Genomic DNA, 22,187 nt, shown 5'->3' with positions numbered 1-22,187 from the left:
TGGCATATATTTTAGCCTAACCGGATGCGCATTCACATAAGGGCGGAAGTCAGTGTTTTGTTTGTGTTTGCGAAATAAAAAACGAAAAGTATTGAGGTCTGAAATTATCAATAAAAAAGAAATATGATACGTCACACACCTCATTCTCGAAGAACAATTACTGATGACGCCAAAAATCTCGCGCTCTCTCGCGAACAATTAAGCCTAGTTACAGCATCACTTACGATTCTGACTGAAAGCTGCTTTTAATTCTCTCTTATAAAATACGATCTTTCCATTGAGAACCAACCTTAACAACATGGAGAAGTTATCAGAACTTTGCGAAAAGTATGTACAGATATTTAAGATACTTTTTTCTGCTTTATAATATTGTTTTATAAACCCGTCTTATAGGCCTTGAACTCAGCATCAACATTAGATTATCTATTATGCAAAAGTGTAATCATGGTATGAAGTGAAGTACAATGTACGGACAATTTTAAAAGATGACTTGAATCTTTTTTATCTAGACTATATTTATTTTCATTAATCTACCAATAAATTTAAATATTAACTAAAACAATCCATTATCAATTAAGTATTTATTAATTTATTTAGCTTGGAGAAGTATCAGAGCTATTGCTACTCACTCCGTGAGTACGTAACCAATCCCGGTACTTCCATCAAAGGAAGTTGTGTCCCTTTCCACATACTTCAGCAATTTGCATACGACCAGGAAAAGTTAGCCAGCATCGGTATGTAAATATCTTTTCAATTCAGTTAAGCTTCAACACTTAAAAGACTAGACATTCAAAAATGTTCAAAAGAATAAACAAATACATGCAGAGAGATACGTAAAGTGTGGAGAAGAAAGAAAAAAAAGATAATTCGAAAAAGTTCTGCTTTAAAAATAAATTTCACACTCTAAACGATCTGATTTGTTTTTGACAGATAACCCAGAAATGACCAAATTTGTCTCAGCTATAGCCGACACTGCCTGTCTCCTGGGGACATTTCCGTATCCTCCCGGTGGAGTCTGGGAAGTGTCCATGACAAAACCAACCACAATGTAAGAATCTACAGTTTCTACACGTAGTTATACATTTCCTGTAGCTATTTACTTAATTGATGATTCCAGAAAAAAAGGAAAACATTTTTTTATTACTTGACTTATTATACAAAAAAACCGTGACAAATCCCTGTGACTCTTTCAAGTTTGTAACATACGGAAACTTCCGTACGTTTTGTCAAGAAGTAAAGATGACGTAAGAGAATATTGAATTTTAACTTTAGAATTTAATAACGATACGTTTGACTTGACGGAGGGCTATTCTGGAATGTCCAGAATGTACCCGATGTGTTCCGTACAAAGTCGGAGACCTAACTGCTTACAAATAAAATATTTCATGCTTAAATAATGTACATACAATAAAATTACAGAATTATGATTGACAGATATCGCTCATTGGCAGATTAATCAGCCGTGGTCAGTGTCCTTTAGGCAATTAGGATGGCCGTGACATTAATCCGGTTACGTAATAGAATGGAACTTAAAATCTTTCAGAAATGGTATCAAAGTAAATTGCCAGAGGATATACACAGTTATCACACATATGTGATTTTTTATCTCAAATGTCACAAACGTAAATATGATCAAGAATATAACCTTAGGAATGTCAAATTACACACAATAGTATTAACTGATAATTGATGTTAAAATTTAGCAACTATTAACGCAAGTTCAAAGCACTTTAAAATTTATCACAAAATTCTTTGTGATAACTTCCTTCCGCTCCGGGAAAGACGCGTCCCGCGTCTTAATTAAACTGTCCTCTGTTTTGATGGAGTCCATTCGCTCGGTTTTCATAGGAAATGTGTGGTCGCTGGCGTCGTGAATTATTTTGTGGTTGGTTTCGTGGTCCGGGAAAAGTATTCGGTCTGGTAGTATTTGGAGCGCTGTAGTAACTAAGTTGTTTTTGGAGGCTTGTGATTATGTTTTGTTTCTGTTTTAATTCCTCGTCCTTCTCCGAAATTTTGAACTTTAAATTCGCAATTTGTCGTTGTGTCTGTTCTTTTTGTTTCGCGGTTGTTTGTAATGTACTGATTGTTTCGTCTTTGCTTTTCATAATTTTCTTTCTGTTGTCCAATGCTTTTTCTAGTTCCTTAATTTGAGACACATAATTGGTTATATTCACATTTTTGACGCGCGCACATTCCTCTTCTAGAATTTCGTTTGATCTTTGTAATTTTGCACACTTTTCTGATATTTTGGAGATGGTAATTTTGGTACGAACAAGTTTTGACTGTAATGAAATTATCTGGTTACTGTAGTTAGAGTCTTTCTGGAAATCGTTTTGAAGTTCACTATTTTCAATGTTACTGAATGGAAAAATACACAATACCTTTTTGGTTTCTCGGAATTTCCTGAGACGTCCAGAATCTCGCCGCCGTTTAGATGTTGACTTGGCCTTTTTCTTTGGTGCAGTGCGAATAACGGACTTACTGTCCGAAGAGTTTTTAGGGACAGGAACAGGATGGATAGGCAGTTGTCGCTGACTGGTCCAGGGATAATATCCTGTTGTACCAACATTTGTAGTACAATGTCCGGTTCGATTAAAACACATTCTCGAAAAGTGGCCAATGTTTCCACATCGGAAACAGTAACATCCGTTTGCTGGACAACACATCGGATGGTTTGGGGCGACGTGGCCTCCACATCTATAGCATAATGCCATCCTGAATGGTTACAGTCAAAACGTTACCCTGGTTAACTCCAAAGTATGGCGAACACAGTCTTGGTTAAAATCCAGTCCGTGTGATTCCGAATAGAGTTGGTCCTTCTTTGAGTCACTCGCGGGAAATACTTGCTTGGCAGTTGAGGTTTCGGGAAAGCGTACCCAGCGTAGAAGTGGGTACTACCAGGATTATCTCCACCAATTAACATACGGAAACTTCCGTACGTTTTGTCAAGAAGTAAAGATGACGTAAGAGAATGTTGAATTTTAACTTTAGAATTTAATAACGATACGTTTGACTTGACGGAGGGCTATTCTGGAATGTCCAGAATGTACCCGATGTGTTCCGTACAAAGTCGGAGACCTAACTGCTTACAAATAAAATATTTCATGCTTAAATAATGTACATACAATAAAATTACAGAATTATGATTGACAGATATCGCTCATTGGCAGATTAATCAGCCGTGGTCAGTGTCCTTTAGGCAATTAGGATGGCCGTGACATTAATCCGGTTACGCAATAGAATGGAACTTAAAATCTTTCAGAAAAGGTATCAAAGTAAATTGCCAGAGGATATACACAGTTATCACACATATGAGGTTTTATCTCAAATGTCACAAACGTAAATATATCAAAGATATATCAAGAATATAACCCTTAGGAATGTCAAATTACACACAATAGTATTAACTGATAATTGATGTTAAAATTTAGCAACTATTAACGCAAGTTCAAAGCACTTTAAAATTTATCACAAAATTCTTTGTGATATTTGTATTAAATCACTTCTCAATGAAGATGCACAATTAGAGGTAATCTCCCTTTTTTGTTATAAGTCAGAGATTCACATCATAAACAAGTGCAAAAACTGATCATTAACCTTCATATCACAATGTTCTGTTCTAGACTGAACGACAAGTTGAAGACCGGTTTAGCTGACTGTGAATCGAACAAGGATCTACGTACATCATTAATTCGGGTCGCTATAGAAAGTCACGTGGCAAGCTCTGTGAAGAGTTTAATTGAGGCTAATGAAGGGTTCTTCAGGGCTTGTACCAAACGACAAGGGTAGGTAACTTTTATGATCTTATTCACGTTTAAATACTTACAGCCAAATCTCCTTAACTCGAAGGCAACAGGACGAGGTACCACTCGAGTTATCTGAGGTTTCGAGTAACTGGGACATTTTATGCTGTATACAATGTACACTTTATTCTGAAAAAAATTCAACTTCGACTCAATCACAATTTTTACTCAATATATATATAAGTTCTGATTAAAAAAATTAAACGCAAAACCTTAGGTGAACAACATGATTAAAATACAGTTACATATGTAGCCCAATGCTTTAATATGCCTTGACAACACTCTATATAAGGCATTCAGTATTGATATATGAAGATTTTACAAGAAATCAGGCAGTTGTTATATTCTAGCTAGTAACCCTGGAATGTCAAGGGTGCAATTTGATCGAAACATAATTAATCTGACTTTGAAAATGTTAAAATAGCTAGTCGCGTCAAAAACCTTTTAATGAATCATGATTGATTGAGGAGTTTTCTATTCTGTCTGCAGGTTAAACACGCGGTTTGTGTGGACAGCAGTTAACAACATCAGCATTCCCGCCATAGCTGAGCACGTGATCACGCGGGCTTCAAAAACAAAATCTAAGGTAAGATATTTGAAGTAAGCAGAGACTATTTAAATAGAACTGGTTAATTGAATTAGTACATTATACATCATAGTCTAACCATTTCATTAATTACTTTCAGGTACTCGGGGCCATCAATCTAACGAAAGGTGTTAAGTTCTTGAAACCGAGGTCCAAGAGAAAGACATGTTTTCCATCAGGTAAGCTACAATGTAAATGATGAAGAAATTTTTTTTAAAAACAATTATTCTAAGTTTATAATCTTTCTGTTGCTTTATTCCAAGGAATTGATATGAAAATAAATGTCTTTATAATGTCTATGCAGACGTTTTTTTGTTGTTTTGTTTTTTCCCCGCATAATTCGGGAAAAACCCAATTGTGATCCAGTTCAGACAACTCACAACAATGAACATGTATATAGATCTACATTGTTTTATCAATCTTATTTTATAGGTGGTTTGTGCTTGTCCAAAAACCAAAGTGGATTCCGGTTTAAGATATCCGGAAGAAAGGACTCTGCCAAACCTTTCCCTGGTTTCTTTGAAACACAAACAGGTAATCTATAGAATTAGTAGTTTTAATCTGACTCATTTCTTAATAAGAGTTCCGACCATATATTATTCCATTTTTTTCAATTCGTCTTTTACTAACTTATTTACACTGAATATTGTTCTATTTATAGATCTGCGCGTGAAGTGTAAATTGGGATTGTTGAACGGAACAGTCGGATTTGGTTGGAGCCGGAAGTCTGAGATAAACAGAGAAAAAACATGGGGCATGTTTGTTCATCCTCCGACATCCGGGCACTGACTCGTCATACCTCAACATCATGAACTTGTCGACGATCTAAAGATAGAAATGTTTTATACTGAAAGCGGACTTCAGAGATGTTTGGACATAGTTTCAAACTGTGATAAAGACTTTATTTACTAATTTAAATTTATATAATTTTTATACAATATCATTACTGACATCTTATTTTTAAAACCTTTTGCATATAGTTACTACATATACATTATATATCATTAGTTGTCAAATATATGTTTTTTTAATTATTACATTCCATTCTACTTTTTTTCTCATTTTAAGGGGAGTGGGGGGGGGGGGCTTAGGGACCGTGCCATGGGTGGGATGTGTGATACTGGGGTGTGGGGTACGGGAAGATGTTGGGTTGATAATGGGTAAGGCTACTTAAGGGGTATGGGAAGTTGCCTTTTTGAATTATTTATTAATTCAGACGAGTTTGATTTATTTGTTTTTTACGTTTAATAAATATATCTACATTCCATGTTTGTTTGTTTGTTATTTTTGTGATGTATTTCCACCTCTGATACTGATTTACATAAAAATGATTTTCAGTGCTCTATGTATGTATTCACATCTAATGTGGGTAATATAACTCGCCTTTTCTATATATACAGTGTAACATACGAATATACGTGTTTGTATAATACATATAGGATCTTAAATGAGTGTTCATATCATATGAGTTTTTTTTTAAACTAGTCAAAGAAGTTTTTAAATTTGGAAGCCTTGGCGACAAAACTTAAAACTTAATGATGAGTTTTATAAAATCTTTAAGCATTATTCTCGACATCTTTTGGGTTTATGAAGTCATAGAAAAAAAGGAACTTTGAAAAAGAATGTCCGTCCATTTTTCGTATGACTTCATAGACCCAAAAGATATTGAGGAATACATGTAATGCTTATGATTTAATTCAGATAGCACAATCGGGTACTTATTAGGCATCCCTTTTCGTGATTTGTACCTGTAGTAAAACAAATAGAGTTGCGGCGCATTGATATCTTATCCATCTATTCAGTTTGGCCAATGACTGTACCGCTTTTAAAATTTCCTTTCTATCTATGGAAAAATAACCTCAAAGATCTAACCAATAGAAATGAGTGTCACATATGAAAATAAGTCATTAAGAAATGAGCACAAATTTAAGATGCAAAAATATTACGCGGGTAAAATCATTGAATTTCAGACGGATTATTGTTCCCAGCAAACTTTTCATTTTACCGCCTTGAAAGTTTGATGACGTCAAACATAGCATATTTTGACGTCATTATTTTATAGACCGAGGTGATAGAAACCTTCGCTTCCCTTTGAAAGTGTATTTAAAGGATATTTTCACAAATATGACACAGCGTTGGAAAATAAAAGACAACATACACACGTATAATTTAAATGTGTCTGACAAACGTAACTTTGTGAGTCTAAGAGCATAAAAAATTACTTCAAGCTGCGCCATCCATGACGTCATTTCGTTGGGTTTTACGTCATCGATCCCCGAGGGAGTTTGTGTCTGCTGAAGGCTGCAGAAATGTCAAAAGTTTGCAGACAGATTTTTTATTATGTGTTTATCCTTTCAGGTAAGTATGTTTTCAATATAGTAGTTACTGTATATCTTTTATTTTTCTTTTGAATTGTTTTTTAGTTTACTAGCTAGAATCTAGATAAATCTACCAGTTTGAGTAAGTAACGAAGAACTTGTGTCACATGTTCGTTTCATCTATTCAGACGACAGTCAACGAAGGGAGTTTTGAAAATATTTGGGTATTCGTTCTAGTTTCCTTACATATATACATACTGTTGTATACTGTACTTTCAGTATAAAAGAGATTTACACGTATACTGAAACGTTATCTATTGTAGATCTACGTTTGGTTAACTCTATATCTACGTGCAAAAGCAACTTCGAAGTTGGTGCAAAAGTTACTTGTTAGACACAAATATTTGAAGCTTTGTTCGAATCTTTCTATGGTTGAAATTTTGTCCAAAATTTTCCAGTCAGTTAACAGCACGGTAACTGAATCATGTCCATTTAAATCCGAATAAAACGTACTGATTTCACTTAGACTATTTCACTAATTTCACCCACTGATTTCTTATATTTTCTTACGAAATATATATGCATTTTAAGAGTTATCTTTCTTGCATCAATACGTTTAACACATGAATGTCCATATAAAATGTTAGAAGTTTTAGGAGTCTAGATCAAAATCGGTAATATCATCATGATCTAAATAGCGAAGGCTATACATAACAGGACTAGCACCATACAGGGTATAATAATAGTATGATCTGTGCCTATTGTTGATTATTACCCATAAAACGTCTATAAACGTGCTGTGAGGGTAAGGATACTCCATGGGTTATGTCTGACGTCATATCACCCCTGGACTATCTTACAGCTAACTGAAGGCAGTTCAGAAGACACGGGTAATTTGCTCCTGTATAATCTTAAAAGGAAGTCTCTGTAGGGCTGTTATTGGTTTTTTCCCCCTGAACTCCTCCATTTTTTACTAAGAGATAGTCCAGAGGTGGATATAACGTCAGTGATAGTAACCCTGATGTATCGAGGATGTTGTTCATAAGTGGGGTAGACCAGTTAAGTATACAGAATAGAACGTTAAAATCTTATTTTAGAGAGTCAATATTTTTTAGGTGCCTTGTGTCTTAGAGTACACGTACGGGTGTCCGACGATGACAGCCATTATGAGGAGTATGACCAGGATTATCGCCTCTACAACAGTGAGTATCACTGTTAAAAGGGAATTATCTCCCTTGAATCTCGTACATGTCTGTTTGTATGTTCTTTTCACCTCTGATTGTTCCGATTTCTTTTGTTTGTATGTTCTATAAACATACATTACGGATTTTTAGGCAGTACAAATATTTATTTTCAAATATTAGATCAATTTTAAAAGTGCATAAACATACTTTTAACGGAGTTGACATATGCTGCACAAATATTGTTGAGGAAATGGAGTGTTTAAACACTGAATCCTGTAGTTGATATGGGTAAAACTTATTTATTGCGGGTTTCTTGCTGCCGAAAATGTTCTTACGGCAGTAAGCTAGGGTACCCTATTTAGAGGTTATAATATGACAATTTTGATTTTTGTTTGTTTGTTTGATCAATTAACGTCCTATGAACATTGAACAGCTATGGTCATGTAAGGACGGTCTCCCTTGTATGTGGTGTGTTGCGTGTATGTTTTGCGAGGTGCGTGTTTTGGGAGACTGTGGTATATTCATGATTTGTCTTCTTGTATAGTGGAACTGTTGCCCTTTTTATAGTGCTATATCACTGAAACATGCCGCTGAAGACACCAAGCAACACACCCCACCCGGTCACATTATACTGACAACGGGCGGAACCAGTCGTCCCACTCCCTGTATGCTGAGCGCTAAGCAGGAGCAGAAACTACCACTTTAATAGACTTTGGTGTGTCTCGGCCAGGGGACAGAACCCAAAGAGCCTTCCTCACAAGGGCGAACGCTCAACTTAAGGCCAAAAGTGAGGCGGTGCCAAGGGAGACATTAGGAAAGATAAAGTCAGCTAGGAAGAAGAGAAAAGATAAGATCCTAAATTTAGTCGCCTTTTACGATCATGCAATAGGGACAGCAGGTACAATTCTAACGCCCTACCTGCAGGACAGACAATTTTGATATCACACCCTGATTGCATATTCGTGCCAAGTCCTTAAGGCCAGACTTGACATTTATTTGCCAATCAAGCCGAGAATACATATATGCTTTTCTTTGGACATATTAGAGATTAAGCAAATGATTTAAAACAGGTTTAACTATGAAGTCTCTTTTTTATTTACAACAAGTCATACATGGTCAGGATTTTTTTTTAAATGTCTGTGGATTCAGTTTGGTTTCATATGCCTCAAAACCACTTTTATGTGTTTTCCAGTACTTCGTTTCAGATAGCCTTACCATGTTTATATATATTCATCGATCATTTTTTTTGTACACATCACTTTTACTGTTGTAATGTGGGAAGCTGTCCTTGAGATGACTAGGATTGGTGACCAGACGTTTTATAGCTGCCCGACATCTTAAATGGTCCGTGCCCAGTGCTCGTGCTAATATTTCATTGCCGCTCGAATACCTTTCGGTATGCATAGCGACATGTAAAGAGAACAATTCATAGCATACATGTAGGTTTTTGGGTTCAGGAGTTGGGATGTCAGTATTTCTCCAGCACGAGACATGGGCAATCTTATATTTTCACAACAAAAACGAAAAAGCTGTACTCCATAATGCTAGAAAGGAACTAGGTTTTCGGTCTGATGGGAAGGCATAACCCAAAGCCTTCTTCAGAGAAGCGGATTTCATTACGTCCAACAGGCAAAATGATGTTACCTTCATTGTACCTACTGCCAAAACTGAGGCGTTTAGCAAAACGTTTACTTTATTTGCTAAAAAGGCACTGTTAAGGCCATATAAAAAGATCACCTGCCCGTTTAACAGATGCTATTCAAGATTTATGATAAAATCTTCAGTTAATTCTTACGCCCTGCTCGTACAGTTTTCTACCAAAACCAATTTCCGTATGCATAAATACCAAAACAACGGATTCAACATGTAAAAGTAAAGTATCTCCAGAAATTCGATGAGCCCGTTTGATGTTGTATACATTCTTGGGTTGCAATCGTAGATAAAGCATGGCCCATACATATCAAAACTAAAAAAGTCTTACGCCCTACCAAAACTAAATCGGCTATTAGCTATCAAAGCGCAAATTGGTTAAAAAGACGTTAAAAATCCCTTCATCTGCAACATTGGCTAATACACAAACCACTAGGGTGTGTCGTTTTACCGTTATACATGATCGGTTTTGATTCATCACTTAATTGATTGATTGTCTAATTTCTTTGTATAATTTTAATATAGTGCCTCTGGTCTCAAGGGAATATGTTTCAATCTGCCATTTGAATATTGATTTTTCTCGTGTCTATTTCAACGAGATTTTGATTAGTACTATCACTGTCAGTGCTTCTATTGTTCATGCCATCCGCACTAATACTTGTACAGCGAGGATAAAGTAATGATCACATGTTTTCTGTTGGATGTTCTAAATTAAGTAAGTTTAATTTCAATGATACCGCTATGTAGGACAACATTATTATCAATAAATATGTTTTATCGGCTATGCATGTTCCCAATTTCCATTGTTGCTGTGTTTTGCAATGCACCATCAAGATCTGAAAAAATTGACCCGCAGTCATTATTTTAAATTCTATCAGGATGATATAACACCACATGAACCGAAACAAAGGTCCATATTTTAGGTTTATCTTATATGTAGTTTCTTTGGGAAATGTCAAAAACATTCTCTAATGTGCACGTTAATTACCAGAAAATCGTTGGCTATAGCACGCCACCCTGAAGAACTCAACGATTAGCCAATGAAGGTCCTAAAAATGGAAACAGCGAATTGATATGCTATACTTCGAACGTAACGTGACCATGCACTAGTATAAACCAATGAGAATAGTGGAAAATCCCCCCATCATCCTAGCTTTAGTGACGGATGAGGAGGATTCTTTGAGATCAGCCGGAGGCTGAGGGGGTTGAGATAGCATTTCCGCTCCTGCGCACTAACCTTGCCTCGTTTTAAAGAGAAACTATTTATATGTAAATGAGCCAGTCTACCTGCATGCGGATCTCCTGAAAACCCCATACTTGAAAGCTAGACTATGAACGCTACTGGGGTGGGGTAACAGGGAGGGACCAAACTCAACCCCCTCAGCCTCCGGCTGATCTCAAAGAATCCTCCTCATCCGTCACTAAAGCTAGGATGAGGGGGGGGGGGTTCTTTTCCGATAGCCTCCGGCTTTCGGGGGTTGAGATAGCAAGTTGAAAGAGTGTGAATATGTCTAAAAGAAAAACCAAACACCATACTGTCAACCATAATAATGTATATTTCAACAAACAATGGTAATGGGAAAACTCCCAAGATATGGTCAATAACTAGGTCAACATTATACCATCAGTGCAAGACCTTCTCAAGTAACCTGTCCGCGCGAGAGCACTGCGTCCGCAAACTGACTGTCGGCAACCACCACGTCCCTTCGATAGAAGGTGGCGAAAGTACATGAATTTGTCCAATTAGCTGCCTGAAAAATGTCATGAAGTGGCACGCCAGCATGGAAAGCGGCCGAAGTAGATGCACTCCTAGTGGAGTGAGCTCGGAAAGCGGAGCTAACACCTGCACTGGATAACACTGTACGAATCCACCGCGCTAGAGTAGCGGTACTAACCGCCCTAAAGGTAACATATGACATCAAAAGTTGTCGCGTCTTCCTGAGACCACTAGTAACAGATATATAATGCACCAACGTACGGTACACACAAAGTTCTGCGTCAACAAATTTCTTAACACAAACACTGGGCTGAGTCCTTCCTGGACCCGATGTTTTTAACAGAGTCACAATATGAAAAATACAACCATCCGTAATGTCCTGCATATGATCCAGACTTAATGAAACCAAGGTCTGAGCACGTTGGGCTGTAGTAAGTGCCAGAAGCATAACCAACCGAAAGGTTAAGTCCTTCAGAGAAAGTGCTTCTAAAGGGTAAAGAGTTCTAATATATGCTAAAACAACACTTACATCCCAGGTAACCTGATATTTAGGCTTCGGAGGATTGATGTTATATAAGCCCTTCATAATCCTGGTAATAATAATACTATCAAAAACACGTCCAGAAATCAATTGTAATGTCTGAAACAGCATTGAACGATGTGTGTTCAAAACACTATAAGACTTCCCTTCTGTGTGTAAGCTGATGAGATAATCAGCTATGTCCTTCTCAGTCGGCAGCTCACAATTAACTTGTTGTCGATTACACCAAATGAGATAATCACGCCAAGCTGTAAGCCTTGTTAGTTCCTGACCTCCACGACCCTGCGACCAGGTCCTGAGCTGCCCTTGATAGGCCTTTATGCTTGAGGGATTGGCTGATACGAGACAGGCGGTCAGATGAAGCTTTCTGTAAAGTGGATGAGGACGACCATCATGAGGACATGTAACCACCTCAGACTGCACTGGTAGCCGGACCGGCGACCTAATTAACATATCAAGCAGATTAGGGAACCATGTTTGAGCAGTCCAATGTGGGACAATAATTATAGCCTGTTCAACCCTGTCGGACCATAATTTCTGAAGAATTCTCCCAATCAAACAGAATGGAGGGAAAATATAGGGCCTAAATGAAGTCCATGATATTGAAAAAGCATCTACATATTCTGACCCTGGGTCAACAGTCCAGGATACATAACGACCAAGCTTACAATTGACCCGTGATGCAAAAAGATCAATGTCAGGTACAAAATATTGTTGACAGACCCTACCAAAAATGGCCGAACTCAGACTCCATTCTGTTTGGCTTGGAGATTCTCGAGATAAGTAATCAGCCTGAACGTTAGCCACCCCAGGGATATGTGCTGCAGATAAATAAATGTCTCTGTTCCAGCACCACACAACCAGATCTCTCGAGAAAGGTAAAACAATGCACTCTGTCTGCCCCCCAAGTTATTGATGTAGGATATAGCAGATGTGTTGTCACTCTTAATAGCGACATGTACCTGTCTTAAATCTCGACAGAAGGTTTGAAGAGCTAATTGAATGGCCTTAAGCTCCAAAAAATTAATATGTCTACGGGCCTCAGCAGCCTTCCAGCCACCTGAAATCGTTTTCGTACCATGCTGATTGGTACATTCACAAACCGCACCCCAACCATCAAGAGATGCATCTGTAGTCAAGAACACAGTAGGCTTAACTGGGCGTATGGGCTTACCATTCATAGTTTTCAAATTCTCCTGCCACCACCTAACTTCTAAAATACTCTCCTCTGAGAGTGTGACGGGAGAATCATAATCATCCCCCGAATCATTGAGGGCTGAAACCTTATCAGATTCAAGAGATCTGTAGTAAAATGGGCCCAATAAAACTGCCCTGAATGCTGAAGTCAGACTGCCAATAAGTGAAGCCAATTGCCTAACCAGTGGGCTATCCGCAGATACAATATTTTGGCATTTATTCAAAATTTTCACCACCTTATCTTCAGGCAGAAAGACCTTAAATTGTACAGAGTCTAAAATATAGCCCAAATGACAGATCACCTGGACTGGATTCAGAACAGATTTTTCAGTATTCACCTGAAAACCTACAGACTCTAACGTAGATGTTAAGCTTAGAGTATCACGAGAGCACTTTTCTTTTTCTTGTGCTCTAGTAAGAGAGTCATCTATATAATAAAAGGTGTTAACTCCCCTGCTTCGCAAAGAGCTGTATACAGGCTTCAGAACCTTTGTGAACACTCGAGGGGCACTGGCGAGTCCAAATGGCAGGGAACAAAAACGATAAAGTTGGCCCCTCCAAAGAAATTTCAAAAATTTTCTATCTCCAGGAGAAATAGCAAGACTGAAATAAGCATCTTTTAGATCAACTGAGGTAAAAAAAGTCGCCCTGCTGGATAGCTTCTAAAATAGTCTCCAGTGTTTCCTGTTTAAAGTGTTGATAAAGGACTGACTCATTGAGATAACGCAAGTTAATGACGGGGCGATATTTACCGTTTTTCTTTTGCACAATGAAAATATTTGAAATGAATTCGCCCCACTCGTGTTCACAAAGCTCAATAGCACCTTTGCTAAGCATGGCAGTCACCTCATTGTCAATGATAAGCTTCTCCTCATCAGAGAACTCTATGGGTTTAGGAACAGTAGACTGAATTGGAATCTCTGTAAATTCAATATGATAACCCTGAACTGTATCAAGGACCCACTGGTCAGATGTTAACTTCTGCCAAACTGGCAGACAACGAGATATTTTGCCGGAAGGAAGATTTTTACTCACCTCTACTGGGTGGAAGCCTTGGCCTTGTCCTGACTCTGGTTGGGGAATGATTGTCGGCGACCTCTCCTGTATCGCCCTCTCTGGCCCCTTCTGTTGTAATATCCCCGGCCGGACCACTGTTGACCCCGACCGGACCACTGTCCGTTTTTTGATGCCGAATTGCGTCTGTACGTGGCCTTGTGTACCTCATCCAGGTCTTTAATACGTTTGGCTACATTGTCACCAAATAGTTCTGCCCCTATCGGCGTTTCAGAGTTACACAAGCTCTGTAAATGAGAGTGTTTAATGCCACTACGCAACATGAACCGTCTCTTGACTGACATTTCATAATGTAAATTGCAGAGGAGACTCACCGCATTGTTCAGCAGAACCTGTATTTCCTTCATATCCAGATCCTTGAGTCTTAACTTCTCAATCATGAACATAATTGGCGTTAAAGAGTGGGCCAGTAATTCCTGCAGATCCTGCATTAATCTGTCTCGTCCGTGGAACTGGGGTGAGACCATACCCCAAACTTCACTATTAGTTCTAGGCGGAAGCAAGCACTCGAGATTTTTAGGAATCTTGTACAGCTGTTTCAGCTCTGAAACATCAGCATTCGTACGAACTGCCGTAGTAATGTCCTCAGCAATTTTTGGCTTTGACTGACACACCGCAGGCCCGAGTTTTTTCTTATCAAAAATGTCCGCCAATTGGAAGGTAAAATTCTCCTCAGGACAGTCCGCTGCCTCAGCGACTGACCCACACTCAGAATCAAAAAACGAAAAGTTCGCTGAACGAACATTCTGACGTACCGGAGCGTCAATCTCATGCTCCGAATTATCACTCTCCAAAACGAAAGCGGAAGTAGCATTACATGCGTTTCCGGACGACTGCGCCTGCGCAAAGTCCCGCTGACCAATCGCAGCCGTAAGACTATTAATAGCAGTTAATACAGCTGACATATCGCTGTTCTCCACATTTTCAGCCTTTTTTGAACCCGTTTTACGCTCAGCGAGCTTCGGGATTTTGTAAACGGATGAAAGTCTCCCGGTAGAGCCCTTCCGTTTTTGAGTCTTGCCACCTGCAGTCTTATTTCGAGTATTTTGAGCCGGCGGCTCGGTATCGTCCACCACATTGACGTTAGCAAAGACATGGGCACCCGCGGAGCCCTGTGGTGAAATATCCTCATCGAGGACATGGATATTATTGTCAGAAATTGACAATGAGTCGTCGTGGTCGGAGTCCATGACTAAAAGACCACAAGCAAAAAGGACGACAAACACACCTGAAACAAACAAACACAACGTAAACACCACGAAAAATAATAGCATGCTACCGCAGTATCAAATAAGAACGAATAACAACTGGCTCGCGAGGCATAAAAAACCACAAACACTTACCAGTAACCCGAACTGGGAACACGTGTTGTCTGTCGTGCAGCTCAAAGCGAAAAGATGGGGTTTTCAGGAGATCCGCATGCAGGTAGACTGGCTCATTTACATATAAATAGTTTCTCTTTAAAACGAGGCAAGGTTAGTGCGCAGGAGCGGAAATGCTATCTCAACCCCCGAAAGCCGGAGGCTATCGGAAAAGAATTAGAGCATATCTAATATATCCGTATATATCCTGACTTTCGACTACCGTATAATTGATTATTTTCGTGGTACGTTTGTAGTATAGTCGGTTGTTTTCATGGAATGATTACCGTATAGCCGTTTTTTTTGTGGTATTGATATTTTCTCGCCTTCGCAAGATATTGCTGTAATCGCGAAACAAATGATGTAAACTATTGATAAACCAAGGATGTTAATCGGGATCCTTTGGTGGCCTTACCCGATAAGCCTTATTTTTGTTTACACAAGTTTGCTGGTTAGGTGGTCATGCTATATGAAGTTAAGATAAAGCCAGCTTCCCTCGAGATATGAGGGGTTAAAAAATCTAGAGATACGAGGGGTGAAAGAGATCTCCGAGATATGAGGGATAAACAGATCTAGAGATATGAAGGGTTAAACAGGTCTCGAGATATAAGGGTTTAAACAAATATCGCGATATGAGATGTTTAAACAGATCTCGAGACATGAGGGGTTAAATAAATCTCGAGATATGAGGGGTTAAGCAGATCTAGAGACATCAGGAGTTAGATAGTTCTAGATACATGAGGGGTTAAATAAGTCTCGAGAGATGAGGATTGAACAAATCTACAGGCACGAGGGGTTAAACAGATCTCGAAATATGAGGGTTAAACAGATCTCGAGATGAGATATGAGGGATATAGGGAGGCATGACAAGAATGAAATGGGTTTTCCCAAAAGTAAGGTGCTAATATATAATTGTAGCAATATATTTGAGAAAAAACATGGATTTTGAATCTCTGTATTTATTATTCATTGCTCATTTAAATCACTTATCTACTAAAACCTTCTTCTGGTGCTGACTAATATGTTAGATTTGGCAGTCCATTACAAACCTATTACAGTGTTTAACTTTTTGGACACAATACGTTCATTGGACAGCTCCGTGGTAATATTGGAAAGCCAAATGTAACATATTATACAACGATAGGTGAGGTCTGTGGCTTTTGTTTGATATTGTACAATAATAATGAATGACATCACAACAGTGTTTTAACTTATATAGGCGTGGACTCCTACGTTCCGCCGTTCCAGCTACCTGAGATGACAACGGACGAAAAGGTCACCCACCGTCACCGATACCTGAACGAGCTCATCAGAGAAAAACGTGACTTCACTTTCGACATCAGAGAATTCGGTACCGTCTTTTATTACTCCTAATTTTAATTACTCCTTTAGGACGTCTAGGATTACAACAAACTGCAACCGAAGTTTCCATGGTTTCCTCTTATGTAATTGCTTTTACCTTTCTATAAATGAACAATTAAGATTTTAATTATGTATTTGTATACCATTTATATATGTATGTCTTGTACAATTTCTTCTGAAATAATATTAAAAAAAATGGTTTCAGATACAAAAATAAATAAATAAATAAATAAATAAAGAAAGAAAAACTAGAAAAAAAATTAACAAAAACAAAAACAAACAAAAGACGACGCCTAAAACATCTACACATATGGCATGTTATTAAGCGGTATTTCTAAAATATTGTACTTTTTCAGAAAGATTCCCGTTCGAAGAATGTCGAAAAAAGATTGATGATATGTTAGACTATATGAGTCACCAAAAAAGACCGATTCATCTATCTTTGGTTGTCAACATCAACGATACCATTGCCATTCCCTGTTATTACTGGTAAGTATTTTCTCAAAGCAACTAAAATGTAACTGTGTTCAATGAGTGCATAAATCATCACTTATAATGTATTGAATTCAAAGACGAACTATCTCCTTGCAAAAATAGGTTCGTTTACACTAATCGGATCCAATAAAAACATGTTTAAAAAAGTGAAGTCTTTTAGACTTATCAATATATCTAAGGTCTTGGTCAAAGAGCAGACAAACAACATTTAGCACATTACCACCAAAGTTGATAAATCTGAAAAGGACAAAGAAATAACTGCTGAATATGTTGCAGATGGGTTAGCAGATACTCGCTAACAATTCGGTCATTTTAGAAATAAAGAAAGGGTAATATTGTGCGAAAGTCTTATAAAACATATTATTATACCTCACATTTAAAAGTTTATGTGATAAGTTAAAAAATCACCTGCCAGGGACCTATAACATCGTATTTCACATTAAAAGAAATATTATAAGACTTTTTCATATGTTATATGAAGGATAGTAATATTCTACCCGAGGGTCACAAAATGTTGGTATTTTTGACGCAAAGTCCATTGTTTGTATCTTTTAAAGTATACCAAGCCTAGCTTCTGATTTTTTTTTAAATTGTACCGAGAAAATAGTAATCTTGTTGACACTATGACGTCAGGAGGCTTTATTTCATGGGTAGCCATGCAATACAGCTTCAAGCGACGTGAGTGTATTGCCCGAGACCAGCCAGTATTACACGTGTAGGTATGAGAGAAAACATCGTATTTCCTTGTGGAGCGTGGAAATGCAATGCAACCACCCATTTTCACGACAAGTTATCTCCCCTTCCGATGTACAGCAATGACTGATGAAGCGTCAAACATCATTTTTTTTTCTCATCACAAATTTAAGTAATCTAGGGTATAATAAACAGTTTATGTTCGTGGTAGCAGTGGGATATGAACTTATTTACCCACAGATGTAAATGCACAATAAACCTATTTCAGCACCTATTAAAGATAACAAAGTCGAGATATTTGTCTGTGAAGTTTCCTATGATGCAAGTAACAAACATGGAGACAATGGTATATCAACAAGTGTCCAATGGCATAGATGATTCCGACAAAACATTGTGATAAATCCTCGTAATATTTTTCAATCAGAAATATAACGAATTCGAATGTACACGAAAAAAAATCGATATTTAACTAATTCCAATATACATTTACATTTTTTAATTTGAACAGCGACTCTAGCAGAATTGCAAGCGTAATTAAACAAACTGGGATATTATCAAATAAAGTATAAAATTGATTATAAGCATTGATGTCATTAGTTTTTAATTTCATCGGGTTATGAAAAAAAATGTTTGCAAACTGTATGAATCCGCGTAGCAGATTCTCACATAAGTTTGCAAACAAAACGACGTTGCGTATTGATTTGGAAAATAATCCATTGTAAATGGGATCGATCGTACGTTAAAACGTATCTTATTTTATTTAGAAGTATGAAAAAACAATTATAAGCATTTGGTGTCACTATTTGTTTTAAGTTTGTTTGCAAACTTTTCTGAGAAACCACTATGTGGATTCACACAGTTTGAAAACAAACTTTCTTTCATACACTGATGATGAAGCTGAAAAATAGTGACATCAATGCTTAAATACAGTCAAACCTGTCTATGAAGACCAACAAAGGGACAAAGGAAACAATGATAGCTATTGTCAGACATACCGTACCGTTTTGTAAGACCAATTGTAGTTTTGAGATTTAAGACTGTGTCATAATCTTTGGGCCTATGGTCTTTTTAAATAGGTAATCTTTATAGAGAGTTGGTCACTAAAGCATGTTCTAGCACAACTATGAAAACGATGATAGAATGTATTGTTGTTTTTTTTCTAGTGGTGACCCAGCCGTAAAAAGGCCCCCTGTTGTTCCCAGAAAAATGTATAGGTGGCGGGTCTCTTCACGGAACAAGGCACCAGATGGGCGCTGGACCTTAGGACCAGTAATTGGGGGTTACAAAGACAACGACACTGACTTCCAGAGTCGGGTCGAAGTCACCAAGAATGACACGTTAATACTTCGAAATATACAGGAAAGTATGTTATTTATTATAGATTAGTATTTTAATATGCACATTTGTCCTTTAGATTCATTTTTTTCGATTCGATTCAAACATATTTTTAGTAATATATGTACAAATTAATCAGGAACAAGCTAGCACAACTTAGTTATGTCTTCTCCACATTTCTTATACTATTAAACGCTTTACTCGAGTGAAATTTTATACATGTATATTTGCTATTTCGAGAACATCTAAGGCGAAATGACAACACATTATCAATATAAATACCAGTACAAGTATTAGCTTCCCAAAAAGCTAGGTGGGCTACACGGAAGCTTAACTCTTTGATTGGACAGAATATGGAAATTAAACAATGATATGATGATATTGTTTAGCAATTTTAATTGTTCTGTTGAAAGCCATTTTATAATTTGTAAGCTTGTGTTAGTGCAAGGTAGCCAGGTCTAGTGCAGACGAACAGTTTTGATAATACTTTTGCTTCCAACAAATTAAAAAGATTTGAGAGATTGCTAAGCTCAGAGAAAAGGCAAAGAAAATATTGAACTTAATCTAATATGTTTCTATGTTTTTCTATGGTCCGTTTTCATTCCGCTTTTAGTATGTACTGCCATCCCGCATTTTAGTATGTTCAGTTGTCTGATTATTAATGTTACACGATGGTGATCTAAATTAAATAAGAAATATAAAAGTAATGTAAACATGGTATACTACTACAGATATATTTGTTCCATCTGTAAATGGAACCAGATTTGATTAAATTCCCGATTAATTTCTAGAAAATCCATATCCAGAATACTTTTACCACGAATGCTTGTTCTACCCCGAAATCTAATTAACGGATGCAAGCGCACATGTGACCATGCTTTATCAGGAAGAAGACGTCCGAATCCGGACAGATTAAAGTCTGTTTCCGTAATTAGTTTTAATATTACTTCAACAGGTAGTGCTTGTAACACACCGAACATCCTTCTGATTCAAGCGTTCTTGCTACATGGCTATCCTGCAAGATTTGCATCCGATCCTAACTGCTACGCCTCAAGCAGCGTAGCAATAAAAAAATCGCTTGAGGTGTGAATCCCATTTCAGTCGCAGTCTGCAACAGCGAAAAGTGAACATGTGTCCTGTGAAGTTTAAAGTAGTTTTGAATAACATACTTATGACTTAATTTTTTTGTTTTCCTTTCACATAAGGACATTCACGCCAATTTCCATATTTTAATTGATTATTCTAAATATGCACTTACACAACTTTCACATTATTTTTTTCTTAATTTTTTTTGATGGATATGGATGATTTAGTTGTGTAAACGATGAATGTAAACAAAATTTCTTTAATACACCGCTGAAGTAAAAACTAGCTACATCAATTCTTTCGATTAATTTTTCAGACTTCATGATAACATTAAATACGTTTACACGTACTATTCCATTTATTTACCAATAGATCTGCCAATCAGAAAGTCTGATCTAGTATGAAAACAAATAAAATCATTGTTAAAAATTCCCCTTTTCTTTAAGATATCTATATAAGTGGGATATGATTTGTCTGATAAAAAATAAATCTCTTTACTATATTGTCTTCTCCTTCTTCAAAGATATTTTAACTTTAGTTTTTTTCCTTTTTTGGCATCCCGTTAAAATTATTTTTCATCGAAAGTGTGAAACAATAAAAATAATTCTAGACAACTGTGACTTTTTTCATTACTACATGGAAGTTGTCAAAGAACGTACTGTAAGACCTTTTTCATTTTATATTACTGTGACGTAGGACACGACCGCATATATTTGTTTTCCACGTTTCTTATGACGTCATCGTTTTAGAGGACACTGGATTGTACTACTGCGCTGAGCAAAAAGAAAAACAAGAGTACTGGTATTATACAGACCGAGATGCAAGGCATATTTTTTCAAATTTGAATCCATACTATTTTCATCTTTTTTTCCATATAGATGGTAAGTATATATATCTTCATTCTCGATGCTCCAGGGGTTCCGATCACTTACAATCTCTACAGCCCTTGACTGTCTCATAGCAAAATTGAAGGCAACAGAACAGAACAGGTATTTTAGTCCTTTGATGTACATCAAAAGAGCTATATAACGGAACATTGTGGTTGAAATTTGTGACTTTGATGTTGGGCGTCGCCTCAAACCAAATCTTTGCAGGCCTGTGATTGGTTCAGATGTTTTCCGCTGAGCTGCCTCCAATTTTACAATGATATAGTCCAGTGGTTGTAGAGATCGTAAGTGTATTGTAAAGCAATTCTTTGATGAGTCATTATTGTAGTTTTGTTTGAGTATTTCCATATTGTTTCCTCCATTTCGTTTCAGTGATATTACAAAATTGAACAGAATTACTGGAACTGTTTGGGAAGCCTGTTATATATATCCCACGGTAGTAATAAGAAGTAAACTCTCATTCAGTTTAGTGAAGGAATCTTTTCTTGAGCATGGAAGCTCAGAAGCGTCTGTCTTCGAGCGAAACCATGTAAATAACCGTCAATTTGCCTTCGTTTTGAATGGAAATCATTACAGGATAAACACATGCACGGCTAGCATTTTACAATGCAACTTTATTTTTGTGCGCGAAACGGAAAACCGAGATGACTCGGCAAAAACTCGCTATTTCGGCTTTCCTAAGTCCCGCACCAAAATAAAGCTTGTATTGTAAGATACTAACCATTCTCTATTGGAATATAAAAGTATTGGTTAAGCCGATATAAGGGTATCATCCGGAACATCCCTTTTGCTATTACTACATGTATTTCATTTTGAAACAATTTTTAATAGGTCTGTTGATCATAACATATAGTAACGAAACATAACTGATACAGACTGCATATAGTAAAGAAACAAT

General features: G+C 37.1%; 3 protein-coding genes across 6 annotated transcripts in view; 2 read left to right on the top strand and 1 right to left on the bottom strand.

Annotated features, from left to right (window-relative positions):
• The first annotated feature begins 178 nt into the window (after window positions 1-178).
• LOC138328836 (uncharacterized) lies at window positions 179-5,461 on the top strand. The gene is made up of 8 exons (XM_069275564.1): window positions 179-327; window positions 598-734; window positions 931-1,048; window positions 3,624-3,785; window positions 4,293-4,389; window positions 4,490-4,568; window positions 4,822-4,923; window positions 5,051-5,461. Exons 1-8 carry the CDS (start codon window positions 299-301, stop codon window positions 5,176-5,178), a joined length of 852 nt encoding a protein of 283 aa, XP_069131665.1. The 5' UTR covers window positions 179-298; the 3' UTR covers window positions 5,179-5,461.
• A 1,042-nt stretch (window positions 5,462-6,503) lies between these two features.
• LOC138329943 (uncharacterized) overlaps window positions 6,504-22,187 on the top strand; it is a 29,092-nt gene continuing 13,408 nt past the window's right edge. Inside the window, exons 1-6 of one of the 3 annotated variants that reach the window (XM_069277230.1) lie at window positions 6,504-6,747; window positions 7,823-7,909; window positions 16,651-16,782; window positions 17,150-17,282; window positions 19,145-19,344; window positions 21,152-21,283. In XM_069277230.1, coding sequence (XP_069133331.1) covers window positions 6,699-6,747; window positions 7,823-7,909; window positions 16,651-16,782; window positions 17,150-17,282; window positions 19,145-19,344; window positions 21,152-21,283 — 733 coding nt within the window. In that variant the 5' untranslated portion in view covers window positions 6,504-6,698. The remainder of the gene's footprint in view (window positions 6,748-7,822; window positions 7,910-16,650; window positions 16,783-17,149; window positions 17,283-19,144; window positions 19,345-21,151; window positions 21,284-22,187) is intronic. The other 2 variants (XM_069277229.1, XM_069277231.1) reach the window with 2 other exon arrangements.
• LOC138329942 (uncharacterized) lies at window positions 12,047-15,603 on the bottom strand. Of its 2 annotated transcripts, none has more exons than XM_069277227.1 (2): window positions 14,032-15,603; window positions 12,047-12,241 (listed from the first exon to the last, which is right to left on the bottom strand). In XM_069277227.1, exon 1 carries the CDS (start codon window positions 15,342-15,344, stop codon window positions 14,034-14,036), a length of 1,311 nt encoding a protein of 436 aa, XP_069133328.1. In that variant the 5' UTR covers window positions 15,345-15,603; the 3' UTR covers window positions 12,047-12,241; window positions 14,032-14,033. The 2 variants fall into 2 exon arrangements, with proteins under 2 accessions (XP_069133328.1, XP_069133329.1); XM_069277228.1 differs by having other exon boundaries at window positions 12,047-12,166.

Source organism: Argopecten irradians, chromosome 8 (genome assembly GCF_041381155.1).
Source record: "Argopecten irradians isolate NY chromosome 8, Ai_NY, whole genome shotgun sequence".
Classification (NCBI taxonomy): Eukaryota; Metazoa; Mollusca; class Bivalvia; order Pectinida; family Pectinidae; genus Argopecten; species Argopecten irradians.
Note: the sequence above shows the minus strand (reverse complement) of the source record. Positions and strands in the feature narration are given on the sequence as shown.